General features: G+C 42.2%; 1 protein-coding gene across 5 annotated transcripts in view; it reads right to left on the bottom strand.

Annotated features, from left to right (window-relative positions):
* The window catches only part of Tet (tet methylcytosine dioxygenase-like), a 136,512-nt gene that overhangs the window by 64,237 nt on the left and 48,731 nt on the right, over positions 1-23,544 (bottom strand). For all 5 annotated transcript variants that reach the window (XM_076367518.1, XM_076367515.1, XM_076367514.1 and 2 more), the window contains exon 3: positions 3,957-4,031. In XM_076367518.1, coding sequence (XP_076223633.1) covers positions 3,957-4,031 — 75 coding nt within the window. The remainder of the gene's footprint in view (positions 1-3,956; positions 4,032-23,544) is intronic.

Below are 23,544 nucleotides of genomic sequence, written 5' to 3'. Positions count from 1 at the left end.
CGTCCGGATCGATCGGGCGATGAATATAAATTGAAACGACGAAAAAGCGGAATTGCATTCTATCACGAAGACGTTGCGTCGGCACAGGTGCCGGTACACGTGTGCACTGGTTGTCTCGACGCACAACCCGAAGGGGGGATGGGCGAAGTGCGGGGATCGATAACGCAACGGCCGCCGCGAAGATATCGAATGCTGGTCGGAACGCGATAGAAATCACCGGGGCCCGTGGCGCCGTTGTACTTCGTCTCGTAACGACGCGTTTCATTAGTTATTTCTTGGGGATCGGGGAAACGTGCCATCCGCCAATTACCAGATCGGATCGATGCGTTTGAAATGCGACGCAATTGTCTCATAGCGATGGTGGCGCTCACCCCATTTCGGGGGGGGGAGGGCTTATGATTGACGATCCGATGAAAAGTGACGCGGAGTAGCTCTAATGCGACTGAACACTGTGATTTCGTTGGGTAACCGTGAAAAGACTTGGCTAAAGATCGAGGATTACTCACTCAGTAGATCGTTAGCAGCTTGCAATGTGATTTAATTAACAGAACACAGCGGGAATCTCATAAATAAATTTTTTGGACATTTCTGTTTCAAATGTCTTCGAGAACAAAGGAATCAGTTTTCATTTCTAGAAATGGATATTCTATTCAAATTCCTTTCATTATGAGAAGCAGTTACGACGCAAGTTCTTTTTTTTTCATTATGGAAATGAGCTTTTACGTTCGACTCTTCTCTTATTCGAGTTCTTTTTTATTCGGCAACGACTTGTTACTGAACTCCCTTAATGCTTGCCTTTCGCTGGTGTTTTAATAGAATTCTGGATTTCAACAGAAAATTTGCGTCCGTCGGCAGTGTTCGTTGAAAGATTTCAATTTACGTAATACTGTTAACAGTATACTGTAATAATATAAATACATATTATTCCGTAGGTATTATTATACAACGGTCGTTGTCATTGTACCGTAGATTTTACGTGCTCCAAATACACGCGGAAGAACATTGAATTCAACGAAACAAAAAGATCCATAAATATTCATTTCCTCTTGCATCGAAACAAACGAATTAACCCGTAAAACAAATGCTCCTTCGACTTCATACAATACAGCACATTTCGTAACAAAGAACAATCCGCATAAAAAAACCCTCGACATCGCGGAACACATATTAGAAAAGAAGAAAAAGAACCAACTCCGTATTCGACAAAACAAATCTCCAGAAACTTGAGAGAAACAATTACAGCGGCAAGAGCCGTGAAAAAAGAGCGCTTAAAATATAGTGCCCGACGCACCGCGGAACGGTTCGCGGAGGACCGGAAGTGCTCGGCGCTGAACGCAGCGGAGGCGGCGAGGGGACAAGGATCGGCACGCGTTCGCCGGTTCCCGGGCCACGGGGGACGTCGAAAATTTTTCGCGTGGTTTCGTCACGAATGAATTTTCTTTGGCAGTCGGCAGAGTTCGAGAACTGACATTAAGCAAGCGGCTGGTATTGATCGCGGCGCGACGCGCCTGTGCGTGGCCGTCGCCGCCGCCGCACCGCCATGTTCGAAATGCTCGCGCGATCCAACGCGCCGCGCCGTTGCATTCCTACGTCGAACGATATCTCATCCGATTCGTTTCTCGTACACGCGCGTTCCACCGATTTATCCGCGGCCATTTGTTTAACGAACGCCGCGCCGAGGATCGCGGATCTTTCCGCGCGACTCCAGCACACGCGATTCGCCATTCCTCCTACCGGCGACTTCTGGTACCGCAAACTTTTTCTCGGATACGGGACGATGAATCTTCGTTCGGATTTTCACGATTCATGAAATGTTTGAGCCCGTATTTATTTTCCAGAGGAAATTTCAAAGCATCAGGCTGGTTTTTCTTGAGACTTTGACTGTTTCGTTTGTTATCCTCCGTTGCCGCGCGATGAACGTCTAGATTCGTTTTTGGGAATGATTATAGCTACGTGATTTGTTAATAGACCGTCATATCTGAAATTCACTCGAGTGAGATTAAAGTTTAAGTAGAACTGTAACTCCAGTGAATTGATGACGTCAATATTTAATTAAGTACGGACTTGGAGCAAATTCGAATCACGAAATAGTAAGGTAACTGTATGATAGCAGTAGACAGCAGTTAAGACAGGAAATCAGGCAAAACGAGTCAGCGCCGTTTAAAATGTTCACCTGACGATATTTTATGCATTCAAACGGTTGCACGTAGCCATTTTTCAAGCGCAACCGCGCACGATTGGCGGTCGTGCGGTGTACGGGGGACCATTTTGCACGCGCGTTACCGCGTTTCCGGGATTAGAGGGACGTGGCGGATAAGTGGCTCGACCGAGGGCGCTCGAGGAAAAAGAGTGGTCGTCGAAACGGAAGAAAGATGGAGATGAGAGGAGGGAAAAAGCGCGGAGTGAAAAGGGAGAGAAAAAAAACGAATTAAATTCCCGCGGAAACGGAGCGGTAGATTCACGCTGCGGATCGTAAACAAAAATAGGCGAATTTCATTCCTGCAATGATATAAACGTGAGACATAAAAAGCCCTATATTAATTGAGTCACCCTATAAATAAAATCGTCCCTTGTCCTCGGTCGAAGAAACGAGAAACATGGTGCCCTCAAAATAAGGAATTTTAAAACTGCCCGAGGAATGAAACGTGGCCGTAAAAAGAAACTTAAGAAAATAGTAAAATGAATAATAATTATAGAATGATTTGACGGTTGACCATTTTTATCGGGCGAACATAAGAATTTTAATGTTACTAATAAACCGCGGATTTTATGTATTTATTGTGCTTTCAGTTGGCTTTTGTTCTTAAAAAATAAAATAAAGCGCTTTATGGCTCGAATAATTGCAAAAAATCTGAAATCCGCCATTTTGAGGGGATAAGCATTAAACGTCGGAACGAAACTCCAGTTATTGTTTATTTCGCTGGATATTATTCGAAGAAGATCGTAACCATCTCCGAAACACGTATCAAGCCGCCATCGGAGTTCCGCGCTACCAAAGGGATGGCGGATTACGGCTCCCGGAAAAGAATAAACCATCCATCCGTTTTATCGCCTTATATTTCGCGGTCCCTCGGTCCTTTTGGATACGTCGACATTCGGCGGCGCTTCGAATATTCGCAGACTTCATGATCCAATTTATCGTCATTTTGAAGAGACAAGGGATGGAAAAAGAAAGGAACGATACTTTATGCTTCGGCCCTTATTCGTTTCTCTTCCTTTTCTCGTGAAACACGGGGTACAGTGAATATCAGTTTATGAAGCGTTTCCTGGGTGTTCAGGCATTCGGCTGAGTCGATTTTTATTTTATCGAACCGCTGATGTTACGAAATTCCCAGCTGAACGACAGAGGAAACGATTCTTTTTTATTGAGAGTGTAATAAGTTTGTCTTACGAATACGCTTTCATTTTTGCTAAACTTTTTTGGTGATACGAAACTGCAGCTTCAATTCAGTGTATTTTTCTGAACATTAATTACATAATGATTAGACATTGTGAGAATAGTTTAAACAATTAACTGTATCAACGACCCTCATCTTCTATCAATCACTAGACAGTGTAACGCGAAACGATATTTTACAAACTGAAATTCATAGTTTAACCAGCAAAATCCGCAGAAAGTCAACTAATAAAGCTCAGAAAAGAAAAAATTCTTCCTCATTTCCCCCTAAGAGAAAAGAAAAAAAGAAGAGCAAGAAAAAGAGTCAGGAAAGAAGAAAAGATAAAAACGGTTCGCTCTTTTTATTCGGCCTCATCAGAAGAACTAGAATCGTAAGAACATTCTCGCAAGAGAAGTCTCGCGGAAATTTCCTTTCCACGGTCCGCCCCTTCGAAACGAACAAAGGGAAAAGGAGAAGAAAAGGATGAAAGGTAGCATAAAAATTATCATCTTTCCTTTATCGATCCTGACGACACGATGTGGGCCAGGTCACGGAAGAGAATGGTTTCGTGTTACTTACCCTGGTTGCACCTTTGCCTCGTCCCCTCCCCCTTTCTCGGAACGCACCCTCGCCCGTCTGCAGATGGTACAGGTGCTGGAACAGAATTGGAAACGGAGACCGTTAAAAACTGCGGTTCCACGCGTGTTTGATCGTCGACCGGCCGATCGTGGGCCGGCCATTGTTCGGGATCGTTATCGCCGCCGGCGACGGACTATCGTAAAATCAAGGCAACCGTATCACCTCAATTGACCTCGTTAAGCCCAATAGAGGCGCTAATAAAACTATAACCTTCCAGGGCCAGCCGGTATTAGATTAGATTCCCGCGACAACGGAACACAGCTTCCAGCTAAACGTATCCATCGAAAGGACACTTCGGTTGTTACATAGCCATGCGGACATCTTCGTGTTCCCGTGTCTTTGGATACTAGTTAATGTAATGGTTTTTTAATCATATTTGTAACGTTCATTAGTAGTTACGGGTATTTGACCTGTTGAACCCAAACTTTGGAAAAGAAAGTGTTTTAGTCTTTGAAATCTTTGATGGTGATCTTAAGGAACTGTGGAAATAGTATAACATATTTTAAATGTGCCGCAAAATCAAATTTGCTAAAAATGTTACTTGCGGCATCTTGTTTTAGATGTTTTTTGGCAGGTAATGACAGGAAGAATGGAATGTTCGAAGAAAAGGTTATTTTTATTATTTTTATAGTTCCTAGAATGATTGAATAACTTCATCCGTATTATTTCTTTCCCTTTCGACAGGGAGAAACGCGTTCGTAGTTTTACGGAAACGAACGACACCGTATGAAAACTTCCGTTTTGTTCGTTCGTTGGATTCATAAATACAAAGTTTTCTGTACTTGAAGAAGATGAGTTTCATATCGTGGCGGGCCGCGGGCGATACACTTCGATCGTTCAAAGTGGGCAATTAACGAAGAGCTCGCGGAGCTAATTAGAACGGGGAAATTACACGGTGACGCTGAGAATCGGTCGTTTAACGCTTTTTACGCGACACGTTCGAAATTGAACTTTGTGAACATAGCATTCGCAGTTTTGATCAGAGGTAGGAAGAATTCGAATCGAACGAAAAAGAGTTCAGAAATTATTGGTCAAAAATTGTTCACGGAAGAAAAAACTGAATACTGAAGCAACAAGTCGAATTTTATAAATACTTTTACGGTCAACCTGCCACTTAGGTGAAATTATCATCATTTTTCTTTCTGAAATCAATTATTGCAAGTAAAGCAAACTTGGGCTTTTAAATAAAATTAAAATTTATTTTATTCATAGATTTAATAATCCGTGGGTTTTAAGAAACAACTTGAACATTTCGTTTTCATCCTTCGTTTCTACTGGTCTTAATTCTGAAATTTGACGTAGAGTCAGGAAGGCAATGTTGATAAGTAGGGAGTGATTTTATGAAACGGGAATTTCCTAGAAGAGACGCGTTAGGAATTCAGTTCCGCGTCTAGTGGAAAATGTTTTCCACGATCGGTAAGATCCTTTGTACAAACATTCTTGTAGAATGCAATATAACATTATATAGTTAAGCAACTACATAAATGACTTTGATATATAGATATATTCGATGTAAGAAGATTTTTAAAATGGAAATATTTGTTCTTATTAAAAAAAAAAGCGCCAAAGTTGACTGTTTCTTGTCGACAGCCGCTCAATGCAGAAATCTGCATTACCACCTGAAACGAAGAATTACTACTTTCTCACTAGGTTCAATAGATGGCGCGTGCAGTAACCGAAGCTATTATGTACCTGTTTTTACCGACGTATCGCGGGAAAATCGAAATACCACATTCCAGTTATAAATATATAACAACAGTCACTGTTATTATACTTTGAAACGTAACATTTACCTATTCTAGACCTTGATTAATAACTATACAATCCCATATACTAAATATTTCAATCCATTAGCTAACATTACCACAGCAATATAAATTTTCCCTTCATCAGTCCAAATATACAATTAGTAACTAAATGTCGTATACTTAATTTCAAACACTCCAAACAACATTCTATCCAATTTATCTACATAATCTGCCTCAAAACTGCCGCTCTCAATAAACTTCCAAAATTGTATATTATATGAGCCCTTAAATAAATCTTGCCACTAAGAAAAGACAAATGCAAATAATGTTCATTTGCGTTACCGTTGAAAGAAAAACAATATCGTTCATCTAAAATCATCCTCAGTAATTGTTACTAACCACCGACAAAATCAACCCCCAAATAAATGCAAAAAGTGTTTATTTAAAGATTAATTTAAACCTGCCACCAACATCATCCTCGCCCCCAATTCTTCCCTCAAAATCAATCTCGATCTCCATTTCACCCTCAAGACTCGCAACCATCCCAACAGCGCACCCTCGAAACCTATATCCACGCCCGATTTCACCCTCGATCCCGCAGATCGTCCGAAAAGAAAATTCTTAAACAGGAGACCGATGAAAACCGGAAATTTGTCGCGTCCCGTGGCAAACAAGGGTCGAAGAAGCGAAAGGAGCGGACCGGGTCCCGTCGCCGGCCAGCCGAAGCGAGAAAGAGAGAGAGATTTCTTTGCATCGACGATTAATTACGCCCTCATTGCCGCCCTAGCGCCGGCGGGGGTCCCTTGGCCGATGCGCATCGTCGATATTGACATTTGCCTTGCGTGCACGCACCTCCTTCTGCCTTGTCCCTCTTTAACAGGCTTCTCCTGTTTACCGAGAAACCGCGATATTTACGCGAGAACAGCGCGCGGCCGGATGGGGAGGAGGAGAAAGAGAGAGAAAGTAGAAGAGAAACACAGACCGAGAGAGAGAAGGGGTGGATCCAAAGGTGCAACTCTCGAGATAAAGTGCGTGGACCCGGTGGAGGGAGAAAGAGGGTTGTGAAAGCGAGGGAGAAAGAGCGGAGGAAGAGGAAAAACGCGGGAAGTGAAGAAAAGCGACATCGAATCGAAGAGGAAAAGAGACGGAAAGAGAGAGGGCAAGGAGGAATGATAGGGCGTAGGGGTTGAAAGAGAGACAGAGAAAGATAGGGGGGCGAGGAGAAGGAAATCAGGGTGAAAAGAGGGAGAGAGTGAAAGAGAGATGGAATTAAGGGGACACACCCCTATCTTTCGAGCGTACGCTTATCGAATGCACCGACAACTACGCTTTTCCTCGTTCGCTCACCAAGACGGTTCTGTCATGCGAGGCAGCCAGGTAGGTTGGTAGGTAAGCTAGGTAGGTTGGTGGGAATGCGCGTACAAGGGAATTAGACCATAATCGTCCACGCGTGTGCCGCGCGAAGGGGACGTTTTCCGCCTGCCTCGGACCTCGATGTTCACTCGCGCGGGGATCTCATCTCTCCGCCAACCTTATGTACCGCTATCCACGCGTTTATCTCGTTCTTTCTCCGCGTCTTTCTCTTACCCCGCTCCTCTTACCGAGTCGAATGGTACAGCTCTTCGGTTTTCGAAAATTTCGTTTCGCGCTCGGTTCCTATATCCTTCAGTCTCCTTGGCTTCGAACTAACGTACCGGAGGAAATAGAAAGTTCTTTGGAATTTTTGAGTAACCGGGTTGGTGTCCTCTTTCATGCAAATTATAATGAATATATTGTTCATTCGTTTGGAAAAGAATTTACTATATGTGGTGGTAAATTTGTACCAAATTGAATGTTCGATAAGATACTTTTAAGGATTTCTAATCAATTCCCTTAGATTATTCCTTGTACAAGTGTTTACAACAAGCTGCACTTTATTCAGAAAATTTTGTATATTCGATAGAAGAGTAAGATTTCTCAACTCCTTCATATGAAATCTGAGCGTTAAAGCATTCTTGAAGGTACTACTTCTTAATTGATATAATTGTCTTTTGTTTTTAATATAGCATTAAGAAATAATTCACTGTGACAAGCATAAGAAATACAGATAAAATATGAAAAATATATAAAAAATCGGGGAAGAACATCAATGACCAATTCTTCGTTCTGGAATCATTACTTCGATGTTTCGTAAGGTACGTGCGTCCTGCGTCAGAGCAAGAGCGCGAAAGTGACGCGCGTCTATTAAAATTACACGTTATCTCCGCGATATTACGGGAGGATGCGTAACGCATTCATCTTGTCACTCCAATAAGCTAATTATAACGCTGTCAAACACGCGCTTTCTCGTGCATCCGTCCCGTTAACTTCTAAGGAAAAAGCATCGAACCGGCGTCGCCGATACGTGGGAGAGGAGCGAACCGACGGATCTTGAGGGGTATATCTTCGATAATGTCGTGCGGTAAAAGTCCCTCCTTTCTTCGTCCTGTTCGGAGCACAAAGGGGAGAAAGTGTCGCGGAACGTCACGGGAATTAAAATCCCTGTTCTTCGTCGTTATAAGGAAAAAAAAGCTAAGAGAAAACGGAAGAATTAGAAAAAAACGATTTAGAATGCGCGCAAAGATCCAAAAATCGACCGAACCCTTTGTTTCAAATTAAAATCAATAATCAGTTGAACTTATCGTATTTATTAACATGATGAAGACCTGTTTCTTTCAACTGAAGTTGTCAGAAATTTCCTTGAATCGAATACAAAAAGAAATGTGCATTTTAATATCTAAATCATTGGACACGGCAATCAACTATCACACTTCTACACACGGAATCACGAAAACAAGAATTGAACGCAATACCGAACGCGGGAGAATAGACTGACATTGAAAGTAAAATAACAAGAAGGAAATCGGTTACGATTAAAAGAAGCGCAATTAGCAGAAACAATAAAGAGAGCGGACTATGTGACATCAGATGTCCTTCAAAACTATCGAATGAGTAAACGAAAATAGCTTCGTGTTGCTGCGATAGATTCCCGGCGCTGCGTAATGCGCGTCATTTGAATTTTTTTTTTCGCCGTTTTCCGCCAGAATGCATCGAGAAATGCTTCCAGGTATACGCCAAGCCCGGGAGGTTCTCGTGATTAACGCAGAACAGACGAAAGAAGATCGAGCTCCGTCATCTGGTGTCTAGATCGGCAATTAGAAGCACGCGCGTACTTCGAGCCAGCTGTCACCGATCCCGTTGATAAGTTAATTAAAATATTTCGTAAGTACGTTTTCTTATATCTCATTCGGCCGACAGATGCACTGCTGTCGATAAGAAACACGTTTGGTGTCGGACGTCGAACGGGAAATGATTTAACACAAGCACTTTGATATGTGCGTGCTCTTTGTTTCCTTGGTGTTATCGATCGTCTGGATCTTGATCCTTCTATAAAAAAATACCGTTTAAAAGAAAAAGATACTGATCTTTCTGCCATGTATGCTGGCATCATCGGATGAAGAAAACTATGAAAATATGAATACAAATGATACATATCAAGTATCACCGCTGGAATGAGGTTCATTTCATTCACTACTTTAGATTTTCCAATGTATTCATTGGTAAAGATTAACACACTTTTGCAATTTGCGTTCAGTAACTGAACCAACGACCTAACGAATTAAAAATGGCCAACCTGTTGGTCCCAGGATCTGGTAAAAGTACTGACGATTATTTCAACGCGGGCGTACATCGTTCTCAAGTGGTCCATCAATCTTCTCGGTCCACTCTCGACGACTCGAAAGCCCGAAGGGGCTGCAGCCAGGCTGACTGTTTAAGTAGAGAGCCTATTTAAGCAGAAAACGCGTATATACTTTTCAGTTTCCAAACAACGAAGGAAAGGAAACAGCATGGCGGCAGCCGGCCCCTTCTATTTGTCTAAAAGTACCGGCGACGCGGAACATTTGCCCGGGAAGATGGTAGCGGTACAACCAAACACGGGCCCGTTCCGATGAAATGATTAGTGGCCCGAGACATCTGCCTCTGTTGACAGTGACGTTGCGTAGAAATGGTAGATTGTGATTTCTCTGTAAGCCCCTCCTCCCTTCGATTCAAACATTGCGATTCGATTTTCGAAATATCAATATTCGGGTACAGATCAACAAAATCAACGGAACTTGCATCCGAGAAAGAAATCCTAGAAGGTAAACAAATGTTCAATAAATAAAGAAGAACTATCTGCTCACCAGCATTCGTTTTCATTGAAGAAGTCCTGCGTATTTAAAATTTTCCTGACCATTTTTCATCTCCACTGCCAAACGAATTCGATAATGAAAATAAATGCGCATTACGAGAAAAAAAGCAGTCGTCGTAATTGGAAAGGAGGTTGGGTACCGGTGAGGGGCGAGATAACAGGGGGGACAAAGTAAAACAAATAGGGGAAAAAAAGGGAGAAAGAAAAATGCGAAACGGAGGTGAGGGTGGGGGCGAGACGAAATATAAAACGGGACCGAAAGCCCGGATTTCCGTGACTGGTCCTTCGGCTAATGAAAGAATTCGACATCATGATATATCCCCCCCCCCCCCCCCCCCCGCGACTCCCTTTGTCCGCTTTTCTCCATTCTCTTCGGAGCGCGGCGCGATTCTGTGAAAGTGTCGCGTGCATTCGGGGGTATTCACGATAAAAACGGTGAATGAGTCGCGACGCGCAGCACCCCGAAAACGTCGATTTCAATGGGCCGACGTTGCTCGCCACGCGATCCTGGCATCTGAACGCCTTTTTATTTTTGCTCACGGACGATAAGGACGATTGTTCGAAGATTCGCACTTTTGTTTATGATCTAAACAATCGGGGCATTAGTCGCGGACCTTTACTCCTTCCACTTCTGCAGAGCAATTTCAAAAGAAAAGGTAAAAAGAATTGTGTTTCAGAAGACAATTCATTATTTTGTATCATTTACTGCGGGTTTTCCCATTAATTTTCCCTTTATCTCAGACCAAGATAAAGATATTGAATCTTATTCGCATTTCTAAGATGCATTCGAGAACGATGTAAATAGCTCTTATGGAAAAAGAATTTGTTGCCAACGGAATAGACCGACCAATGCCGTTTTTTCTAGTCCAAGGGTGTAGAAATCGTCCTCGAATTCACCGGAAGTGACTAAAAAAAATTGTGGCGAGGCAATTTCAAATATGTTGAACGAGCGAAGGTTTCACGGACGATAATGAAATTTGTTTCGCGTACGGTACAAGTTTCGAGAAACAACTTACTTACGAAAGTGGTGAACGCGCACGGTTCGCAGGCGAAGAGAAGTGCACATGGTACGCTCGATAACCTGTCCTTCGGACGGTACCTACCATTTTTAACCGTCGCGGTTCTAATGGGTGCAACGGCTCTTCCGAACGGCGCGTCGACCATCTGTCGTCCATTGGATACGTTCTGACGAAATTAAAGTCAGCTGACCGAGAAAGCGGACGTTTCCGACTATCGCGGGAATTTCAGTCGTGGTTTTTAATCACCTCGCCCGTGCTTCAAAAAATCCAATTAGCCTCGGCTTTCACGGGCAAACGTGTACATACCTTTCAGTAACGTATTCCTTTATAATTAATCAGAATGTATTCAAGGGTAATTAAATAAAAATTATAGCATCGCTATCTGTACATCTCGCTGTTAAAATTCCTTCCGGTTCATGTGAAAAAAAATCTTATGGCCTGAACGACAAAAATAATTACTTTTCAGGAATTTCTCTAAAACGTATTTCTATTTCACGGTTACATTCAAAGTGATGCAATGAGCTATTATTATTTTATTATCTTCCATATTATTGCCTACTTTTAATATTATTATATTATACTGCAAACTTTATTATTAATCGTTCTTTTTTCTCAGATATATAACGAGAGGAACAAACAAAATGGCGAAATAATCTGAAAAGTACTTCCAGGCAAAGAATATCTGAATGTGACGCGTCGCAAGAGGAACGGGACCGTTTAACCGTAAAAGCGACTGAAATTCCGCATGGACCGTTTACGTAAGTCACCAGGACCGACGTATCGATACGGTCGGATCATCGAATTGTTTTCAGCCCCGTAGGGCGGCCGTTCGGCCCGCGATGGAACGTAATAATCCGGGAGAAGCCGTGGCCAACGGGGAATCCCATTTCCCCGCACGGGAATTAAGCCAGCCAGGCATCCCGGTCGACCGAAGAAAAGAAATAATAATAATCCAGAATTATTTCCGCGTCGTTGACCGAAATCGATGACTTTCGGGGGACCCGGCACGCGACCCGCGAGCTGATCCTCCGTGACGCGTGTACGCCATTACGCGCAAGATATATTGTCCACGTTGAACGATATATGGAAATTGCATTCCGCTGTCGAATTTAATGACCAGCATTCGGATTTTATGCGCCTGCAACACTTGCGAGCGTGAAATGTACGATATTCGAAAAGAAATAACAGCGGACGGTGAAGATTTATTTACGTAGCTCCGTTATTTTTAATTTTTTGAAACATTCAAGAAGAGACGTGATTTTACTAATTCTTGGTTTTATTGAGCGATATGGACAAATTTTTGATCGCGCCTAGGGGTAACCGGAATTCTTTTGTTTTTTGGGCGATATCTGAGAGTTTCGAAGGATAAAACTGTACATACTTTACTTTGTCGATTTATGGAGAATATAAAGATGTCTTTTGGTTCAGAATATCCCGACAATAAAATTCTTAATAAACGAGACAAATTTGATTGTCCAAGGATAAATCAAAATTAACAAACATTTTCTGTCATTAAGTGAAAGTCGCGGGACCGTAATGCCGCGTATGAACGTCAACGTCGCAGACGTAATATCGTGACGCAGCTGTCATCGTCGGGGAAGAAAAATATGTTGATAACAACAAAATTGCAACTGCGGTTTTACGATGCAGCTGCGAACTCTTCGAAATTGACCTTATCGCGGCCCGACTATAACCGTTGCACTGCGATGCACTTACGGCTCGTTCACACGGGCTGAATGCATCGTAACTGCAATTGCCTCGCTGCAATGTAGTCGCAACTCGTTAAAGCAACCGAATACAGCTCCGACAGGAATTACTCGATACGGGTTTCAATTCGCCGATCATATTTATAATGCTCATAAAATCTTGACCGCCGACGTCGCGTAGTTCATTGTCAGCACTGTTGCATTTTCGTGACCGGAGTGCGATGCACCGTCCCCGACCGGATTTTACAGTAACATTACTTTCGGAAACGAATGAGAATCGGCAATAAGAACTTGAAACATATTTCTTTGCAACTATAACGTACAATCGTAACTTTATACTTGAGACGTAACTCAAATTGTAATGTAAAAATTGATTTCAATTACGTCTCAAATTCTATGCTGCACACGGAATCGCAATTGCAATTTTCTACCACAACTGGAACTGCAACTATGATTTTTAACTGCAATTTTGCACTTCCACCATGTCTTCAGTTTTCTGGTTGTAACTGGAACTGCAATAACGCGACTGCGACCGTAACTTCAGTTTTCAACTGTAACTAGCTTAAATTGTAACGATCACAATTTTTCCGATGCAAGGGTACCGCAAGTAGTAATTGTAAAAAATATCGCGACACACCCCCGATTACCATAGCTTCACACGCGACTACAACAATTTCTCGTGACTCCTATTCGAATTACAAATCCTTAGATGTGAATACAATTAGAACTGCAACGAGTGAATTATGAATGTAAATACAATTTGTTTTTCCTTTTTTCCACGTGTAAGAGCAAGCTCGACGCCAGATAATGCAGTGAACGCTTAAAGATTGCATGTCTGTTGAAAATGCGACGTATTGGGGTGGGAAGGAGGAGAGAGAGAAAAAAGGGAGCACGGTGTGTCACGGAGTTTGTTTTCTCCATCAGAAACGCTCCCCGATATTTTGCATGCGCGAATCGTGCAGCCGCGGCACGGCATGGTAACGGCTTTAATAATTATTTTTACAACGTTTCCGAGTATACGCGACCTTAGTCCGTCTCGGTTGGCCGGCTTGCAGCTGGCTTCCATACAACCCCGTGACACCGTGTACAAGGGTGTCCTCCTCTCTACACGTACGCGGTTCGCTACCAATTCCACGCGGTGAAAGTCTGAAATTCCGGCCGTAACGATCAGCAATACACCGTTTATACAACAAAATATTCCTTAGTTATTAGATAGAAGTTGATTTTCATGGGACTATGTACACGATATATACAGATACAATTAAGCGCGAATGAAATTTCGAACGAACGGGAAACGATTAAAATTCTTCTGTGAAGATCTTACTCGTTGAATTCAATTAATATGAATATTATTCGATTTATGATTATTGGAGGAATATTGTGTTCTGCGTTGGCAGATGTTTTAAGTTTGAATTTATGCTCACAATGAGTATAATGCTTTTTTACTACTGAAGAATGTTAAATGTAGCGTCATCTCTTTAGAAGGATAATAGATGTAATTTGGATAAGGACCAATAACCTTCCGAATAATTAATATTTCACATTTTATTTGGAGAACTGAAAATATCGAATTTTTCCTTGAATATGAGTTTCAATCATTTTAACTCACAACAAAAGGTACTCGGAATTAGCGTGAGCAACAATTCGTCTCAGCTTTCTTTTCGTTGTCACGTAATGAGATATTGCATTATCACGTAATAAAGACCACGCGATAATAATAATAACAAGGAAGAAGGGGAGCATCGTATTTGTAAAGACGTCTGTTTAAGGAGCAGATTAATAAGCAGTCGGATATGTAACAAGCCCTCCTCGACCTTACAACCTTTCCAACCTTGTGGGAAAAACGAGCGGACCAGATAGGTTGCGAATCGCGGCCCTTTCCTGAGAAACTAAGTTCGCGGTAAATGGTTACCGAGTTAATAGAAACGCGATTAACCTCCAGTGTTCAGGACCGTGTCTCGTATTAACGCAAAGAAAAATTTTGCTTCCATTTGTGCCATTACAAAATTCTATCTAAAATAAGAACAAGATTACACAAAAAATTTGAGAATTGACTTCACCCTTTCATTATGATTTTGAGGTAAAAAGAACAATTCCCTATTTCATTACTCCTTACGTATACACATTTCATTCAAAAATTGTATTGAAATGAAAATTTTCTGTATTATGTTAGTGTTACTGTGTCGTTAGTAAAATTATAAATTTACAGGGATTTGTATGCTCGTTTGCGTATGGCAAAAATCCGCTGGAAATTATCATAGTTCCTATATTGCCGAAGTAAAATCGTAAGTTACGAATTTAGAAAAATCAAATGATCGCGGGATTAAGGGTTAAGTCGCTGGACATGGAGCTGGATCGTTGAATCCGTGAATATGGTAAGTTAGAACGCGGTCGATGGAATGTTGAGTATAATCAGGGCGATCCATTGAACCGTGACTACCTTCCGTACTCTCGACTTTATGGCTAATAGAATGATAAGCGATGCAACCGCGTTTCCAATGAAACGTCCTCGTTGCTGGGGGATTCTCGATACGTGGCTCGTTGAAGTTTACTGATTGAATATTTAATGCTGTAACACGCTCTTTATATTTTCTATCGCTCGTATAGCCACAACATAATCAGTAGTATTTATTGCGACCACGTGTATTTAAAAAAGGAAACATACTTATAAAATAATAAGAGCGAGATTATCTATTAAAGATTAATATTCGTTTCAAATCGATATAAACTCGAGAACAATATTTAATTTTAATTTAGATATTTTATATGTTTCTATAGGTGGTAAATATTTTTCTTTGCAAATGAGAGAATAAAGTAAAAATATTCAAGTATTGTAAAATTTCATCACTCCGTATGTGTTTAGTCCTATCTTTTCCTCGTTCGGCGCCTTTGACGACGCCCGCCATTTTCACGATACCAGTGGCCGCGTGGAAACGACGCTGCGAGCAGGTGTAACTAAATGGATGTAACGTGCTTTTAAAACAGTGGGGGAATACTTAATAAGTGTTTTTCTGGGCCAGGCATTGTGCCTAGTGCACGCACCCGGTTTCTGTAATTTCTTTATTCGAATGGCTCGCTTGAGAATCACGATATTTCTGTTTCCACTACAATTTATTCATTTTCCTCCCTTTTATATTTATTTCTTCCTTATCAAAAATGTCTGAACAAACTTTCAGTAAAACTCACCGTCTTTGTATAAGTATTTCCTTAAACAAAGGTTACTTTTCATTTTAACTGCTCGCATTCTAGTATACGCATTAACCTATAATAGTAATAAGAATAAACCTATAATAATACGAATAAACCTATTTTTTTCGATATTTCGTATATGAATCTATTATACAAAGTTTGATACTTAATATAAAACTTTACAGTTTCGCTGTATGAGTCAATTGGCGATTGAGAGGTGCCTGTGGAGTACAAATGGTTACCACAAACAAGATGCCTCGACACAACCGTTTTCCAAAAAATCGAAACATTCAAAGAACCTACTGATTCCCTTAGAAACAAATCCCCAAAAATTCTCCACCAGCGATCCACCAGCAAGTCCTCGATCCATCCCTATAATTCCTATCGAAATCTCAAAACGGATTCCCCCGACGAGTCAGCGCAGGTGAGGACAGGTGATCGAGCGTGCCACGTGGACAGAGAGACGGTCCCCCACGTGGTCGTGTTATTGTTTCGAGAGATCGCGAGTGCTGCTGGGCCAGAACCAGCCAAGGCGAGCACCGCCGTACGCCGGGTACAGGTACGGAGGGTCAGGCACCCCAGACTCGACCCTCCAGAAGGGATTTCATTCATGATCCCGAACCACCCACCCCCTCCCGGTGTGTTCCCGGGAGTTTCTCGAAGGGCTGGGAGGGCAGGCGATACATTACCGCCGGTAAAAGGGTAGGCCCCGGTGACTTCGGTCTGCTCGATGGCTCGTGTTCAAGGCGGCACATGACATCTGGGGAAAGGGGAGCTACGAATTTGGCTATTTGATATCTTAATACGCGAGGGATGGTCGCACGAAGGAAAGAAAGTAGAACGATGGAGATGAGGGAGGGAGCCAGACACAAGGACGCCCTCGTGTTGCATCCTACTTAAACGACGTTGCCGAAACAGACGCGGGTTAGGTCAGTTACTTGCGACCTCCCTGCGGACTACGGGTTATTTCTTCAGCTCCTCCCCCTTTTCCTCTTCATCGTGTTTGATACAGCGTTCGCTAACTGCCAGAGATCACTGTGTCCACCTAGCCATAGTCGTAATATGTTTTCCTTTTCTGTTTGAGAATTTATTATGGTGATGGCTTCTTAAGGATACTAGCATGTATGGGTACGTTTTATTTTAGTCTGATGTTTAAGACTTTGGCAGCTGCAAGTATCACCAATGTTTCTTTTTCTTTTTCCTTATTTGGAAATTGATGTTGACATTAAAGGTTCGTAATCGAAAGATCCCTTCGAATGCTGAGGGTTGTAAGCCACCATTGATTTATAGTTAGATGACTATGAAAAAGCAGGAATGTGTGATTAAGATGAAACGAAGAATGACGGTAAATAATAGGTTGGAAAGAATAAATGAAAAATGATAATGAAAGCTTATAATATATTGGGCTCATAACGATCTTGAAAGTTAAATGAAGAAAGAAACTAATTCTGACACAATCAGCAGACGGAATACGACAATTTGTCTCGTTCCCCTACAATTTGCCGAATTCCCCGATGCATATTCGAGGGGAAAGAAGGAAAAAGATGGAAAGAGGGGAAAAAAGAAAGAAAGCAAGAAACGAGGGGCGAGAGAGGATAGTGAAGTACGCGGGTGGCGAAATGGGGCGGGCGAACGAAACCGTGATATAGTGGAAAGCCGCGGGTGCGCGAACCCTCGGATCGTGGAAAGGCCCTCCGCCGAATGGAAGCGAGCGGCCGTTGCAAGGGTGGTGTTACGATTGTTGGCAGGGTCGGGGACACGACTGTCTGCCACGGAGAAATCCGTTCCATTCCCGATATCAAGGTCATAAGACCAAAGCAAATCGACCGGTCCCGAGTTTCCCGCGTGCCCTTTAAGGGAACTCGCGAAGGTATTCAGGTGGAAACAATCACTTTCCAAAACAAGAATAAAATATCGCTCAAAGCTACGTTTGATCGCTTCGACTGCGAATTCGATTATCGGTAAATTTGGGTTTCTTCGTGAAAGGAAATGCGAGCGAGTGCTTGAAATAACATTATTAACCTGAAGAGATCGAAGATTTCGATCATTTGCGATTAAGAAGATTACTCTGGGAAAATTAAAGTAAAATACATCGTGTTCATCGCCAGTAACGTCCATTATTGTTAGAAAATTAAAATAAATTTCTTCCTGCAATTCCTTAAGGAATTAAGGTACATAAAATCTGGTTTCGAGAAAGATTGGAACAAAAATAAGAACCACAATGACGAGACAGTGAAATAATATGTTAAACGGACAAACGCCACTAAAGGCCATTTTTCGAGACTAAACCACACGTTGGCAAGATAGTGCCTCGAATTGCCTAATGTTTAAGAGAAATTGAAAGCAGCCCGAAGTGCCTTTAATGATACTTTTATCGGTGCTCCGAAGGTCTTCAGTTTTCTGTAAGAGTTCCAACGAAGGGTTATTATATTTAATAAGATACACTTTATCCATAACGTGGCAGATGTTGCGCAAACGATTCCCGGGAGCACAATAGGCGAAGCGAAGGTCATAAAGAAATTATTCTCCGTAAAAGCGTAGAAAAAGAAGTGATTCTTGCCGGCCGCAGCTGGCCAACATATGTACGGCACGGCAGGAATCATTGGCGCGCGTGTATACACGTGAAAACCAGCACTTTTACGAGCCAGTCGCATTAATGACCTGCTATAACGATAAGTAAATACTTTATTACCAAGGGAAGAAAAATAAGAGTGGCATGATCTTAACGATTCGTTTCGAATATTTGAAGGCTCCGCCGTAATTATTCGCTCGCGGAACGAAAATTATAACGAAAGACGAAACGCGAGGCACGATAATAAACACAGGTTACGGGTTGTTACAAGCAATTAAAGCTATGCATTGGAGAACTCGCATTAGCGTATAAAATTCCGGTGCGCCCACGCAGCTTCCAATTTATACGATCAAATTTGTTGCGTTTTTCCTCCGTCATTGTATTCTTTGTTAATCGATATCTTTCTTGAGGTATAATTAGACTAAGGATATTTATGCTTTCGCAGCATGCGTCAATATGCGAAACACGACAAACGATAAGTTTTAACGGAAATTAATAAATACTTTATGCCTGATTTTTAAAAACTCTTCGATAAAATTGCCTTCGATTTTTACTTTCCAATGAATTATAATCTCAATAACCTGCAAGGGAATGAAGCACAAACTACCGTTTTTAAGAAGATGTTTCCATCTTTGTTAATTAAAAACTTGAAATAAGATTAAACTATGTGGTGAATTTATTCAAAAATACTGCGTGCTACACACATTGTAAATAATAATTCTGGTGCACATGTTCGCTGTTTCCATGAACGGTGACTGATGCCAACCAACATCAGGGATTTAGAAAGAACCCACAGGTCCTCGTAAATCAACCGTGTCTCAGGTCAAACTGGCGGTGCCAGAAGAAAACGGCGCAAAAAATACCGAACGACTGAAATTCGAGTCGAAGTGCGACTTCGAATACACTTTCTCGGTTTCCCTTTTTGTTCTACGACGACTGACGCCCGACCTATATCTACATCTGATGGAAGAAATTATTCGTAGAAAACAGTATGATGTGGGTCTGAAAGCAGAAACCCTCTTGAAACCAGAGATCCATTATCCACAGCCCTTTCTTTTGCAATACTTTCTCCATAAATATTTATTTTTTTTAGAAAATAAAAGCTTATAGTTATTTCACCGGCATCCATAATAATTCTCTAATATTTAACAGTTTGTTTTCACAAAGCAGTAGGCAAATATCTTTAATTCTGATTACTTATTCCTTATTTTTTTTTTGTTCGTTTTTATCAATCATTTTTCAATATTTGTGCAATATAATATTTTTATTATGCGCCAAGGAAAATTAAATATGAATGTGGCACCGAATTCCTTCTATCAATTTTGACAATAGAGTCCACGAATTCGGAGGTGACAATAGAAAAATTTCGATGACGGTCTCCTGGGACGAGTTCCGCTGCGACGAAGATCAGGAGTTCCTAATGAATTCTAATCAACGCGCAGAGCACGACAAAGTGGAACGCGGAAGTGTCTGATGCGGGACCAGTCCACCCAAACAGCCTTCAGTCTAGGGTCAAGGCTCCATCTCTCAGACATAATATCGCCATCTCACCCACCCCCAAAGGTCAATACACGGCCGCCGTCCGTCACGCTGACTATTAAGCCTCGTGGAAATGTTTGGCGCGTCGAACGTCGCCTTCGAGAACCATACGCTTCGCCTCGGCCAGACTCCTGCATTTCTTGTCGTGCACAACCGAATGATTCGTGCCTTTCAATTCATATATTGGTCATTTACAAGAGACAAGAATCATTCAGACAGCGTGCAGGGTTCAGCAGCCATTAAAATACAGAAAACAACCAACAACATAATTCACAGAAACCGAGCTTTCCAAATTAACAGCAGTATTGTTTATTCAATCCTTTACTTGCAATAATGTATAATGTTTCTTCTCTTTTCGCTACAATTGCAATCCAGAATTCACTGTGCTTATATCAATATAAATAAAATTTAAAGCTGAATAACGAAGTGTCCCTAAATACATTTCTAACTGTCAATAATGAAAAATTGATCTAATATTTACAAACATCAATGGCCTCAAGTGCCCTCCGCATCTAGAAGTCAAAACTATTCGCAAGAAAAACACGGCACAGAAAAACTTCCAAAACAGATCTCATGATCCACTAATCACTCATCGTTAGGACCTTCCCAAGCCACTTTTCCTCTCGTCCTCGAATGATAGCGACAACGATCGTCGCTTCGACGAGTCTGTAGCACGGAGAACGGAAGCGTGACAGCAGCGTCGACGGCATTCCAGCATCTCTCGGTCGTTCTCCGTCGCACGGTGTGCGTCAGCTAAACCACGCTCCTCTGTTCTCTCTGGTCTTCTCTCTCCGTGTTGTACATTAGGCCCTAAGCGCAGCGCAGAGGGCAAAAGAAAGAGCGAAAGAGAAACGTGGATAACGTATACGTACGGCGACGCAACGATATATAAATTGATTAGGTTGGGCCGAGCGCGGCCGGTAGTTTCGTTCGAGCCGGCTCTCGGCCAGCGATCGTGGATAGAAAAATCCTGGGAACGAGACCCTCTCGCTACAAGAGGCCCGTGAGCGAGCCAATGAAAATAAAAAGGATGTCAGATTGCCGCGGCGTCGGAAGTTACGGATTAAGTTAGGAAGTAGACAGTTAATGTCGCTTCGGAGAGAGACAGACGGACGGCTGGGCCGAACGGCGAACCGCGAGGCAGAAAGAGAGAAGGATAGCCGGAGAGACGCAGAGAGGACGATGATGATAGAAAAAGAGAGATCGTTCAGCGTGTGGATACACTGGACGAACTGTGGCGGTTCGTTCATTGGTTCGATCGCTGGCAACGCCATTGAAAAATTGCCGGCGACGGAACGCGGATGCTTCTTTTTTCACTTCACCGCGCGAAGAAACGTGATTCAGGGGTTGCTGCGAGAAATTTCGTCACTGATTTTCGGGAAAAATGCTTTGCGAATTCGAGCTTAAACGATTGGCTGATTATTTCTAGCTTCCGGGGAACTTCCGGTACTTTCGATAGTTGTTGATGTAACAATTTGTCGCTTCAGAGTCTCGTAGTTTGTGAATTTATTTGATCACGCATAATAGATTTTTATGAAAGGAATACCTCTAAATAAAATAGTTGAAAATTTTGAAGAAATTATCGAAAATATATTCAAGAAGTTCGACAATGAATTTGTGAAGGTAAATAGCGATTACTTGGACATTCTTCTGTCATCAATTTTTCGTGCCTTCTTATAGAAGGAAAGTATCCGTGCATCGACCCGCTTTTGAGAACCGCCCTGTAGATAAGAAACCGGGATCTAGATACGTCACTGTGAAGTAGCTTCTCAGCGAGCACGTCTCATTCATAAATCGAGCGACGAGCGTGTCATCGTGTCCTTATCACCCGGAGGATGACGGTCGAAGTAGCCGCCTTTGATCCTTAACAGGCGGCAAAGGAGGAGTGGCGGCTGATCCACGAAAGGATCTGGTTTTGCTTCTCGCGGCTGTTCGAGTGTTCGTCGAGTTCGCGCTGTCGAGTCCTGAAACGGCTCACGTCCTTTAATTTATTACCCCGATAAGGATTCACCTGCTGAGGACCCGTTCGCGCTCCTCAGAAGCGTTCTGTTCACTGACCCCATAATCAGGATAATTTTCGATTTGAAATGACTATTTTAAGACAATTGTAAAATTCGTGAATATTTCACTGAAGTTTGAACACTTCCATTTCACAAAACTTGAAGGCCTCTATTTTTAAGCGTCATGTGCACAGCTGTTACAGTTAATTAACATTCTGTAAGTTGCAAAAGCTTATTGTTACGCCCCGGGAACTCCTTGTGCACTCTGCTCAATTTAGAATCCACAAGCAACAAAAAATCCTAATCCAAATCTTGAAACATGGCGTTTTAAATTTCAAGAACAATTTACAGATCCGTAAACTTTGCGCAAGCTTTGATCCTAATCCTAAAACCTCCTGTGCAATTTAAAAATCCATAAACAGCGGCAAGGATTTAAATCCTACGACGGAAACAGCCAACACAGTTTAGCATTCACAAGCCGCAACAAAGGGTTCGCCGAATTCCATTTCTGAAACAGCCTGTACAAAGAACTAACTCTTATCCCATCGGCGACAACGATCAACCGCCGTCGGGTCGATTAGTTTAATCATTTATTGTACACTGAAGCAAAACATTCGCAGTGTTCCGATCTTCAATCATTCAGCTATTCGCGTGTTTAATTTTTCACGCGCGTTCGCGTATGTCAAAAGGAGCAGCAGCGGAGGACAGAGGGTGGACGGCGAGGTGTTATTATGCTAATTAATACGTTAATGCGATCTGAACATATAAAGCGGTAATTAATGCATTAATGAGAGTACGCGGCCGCAATTTCGCGTCACTAGAAAAGGAGGAAAGGGTGAGACGAAGATCATCTGCCGGGAAAAACCAGATAAATTTAACTGACAAAGTAATTACCGGCCGCGCGAGCGCAATTTTATACGCGGAGTGCGCGCCGATCGCCGCCTGCGTGTGCGCATCTGATAAACGGGAACGGAGAGCACATGTCACGCACACGCGTGACGTTTAACGAGCATCGAAATAAAATACGGAACCAGCGCGCGCTGACTCCGTGGCCGATCATGGAAAAGAGACTCGGAAACGGTTGAACGCGCTCGATGCCTTTCCATTCCCGTAAAGTCGCTCGACAGTGTAATTGAATGATGTTTCAAGTATTTCTGTACCCCGAAGATGCGGGAGACATCTTAATGGCAGAGTCAGGCCGGCCGCTGCTGACTTAGATGAATGTACCGCGGTGGAAAGTGAATTTTAATGGCTGGGATTGAAGTACGGACGATTCGGTTAGACCCAGGTTAATCTGTGTTGGTAATGTTTAATTAGTAACGTTAAAGCATAGAAATCATGGCTGGATCTGGGATAATTTATGCTAAACTTTAATTGGGAAAGTTAAATCATAGAACGTGTAGTCGAGTTTACGTTACTTAACGTTGGACTCGGTTTAAGTAAGATACTCGAGTTAATTAATTTTGATATAAGCGAAAGGGAAGTGAAGTGGAACCTAATTAAAATAAAATCGGTCAAATTTTTTGCCGAATGTATTCAGGATTT

This window comes from Nomia melanderi, chromosome 5 (genome assembly GCF_051020985.1).
Source record: "Nomia melanderi isolate GNS246 chromosome 5, iyNomMela1, whole genome shotgun sequence".
NCBI classification, from domain to species: Eukaryota; Metazoa; Arthropoda; class Insecta; order Hymenoptera; family Halictidae; genus Nomia; species Nomia melanderi.
This window is presented reverse-complemented; position numbering and strand designations above follow the sequence as displayed.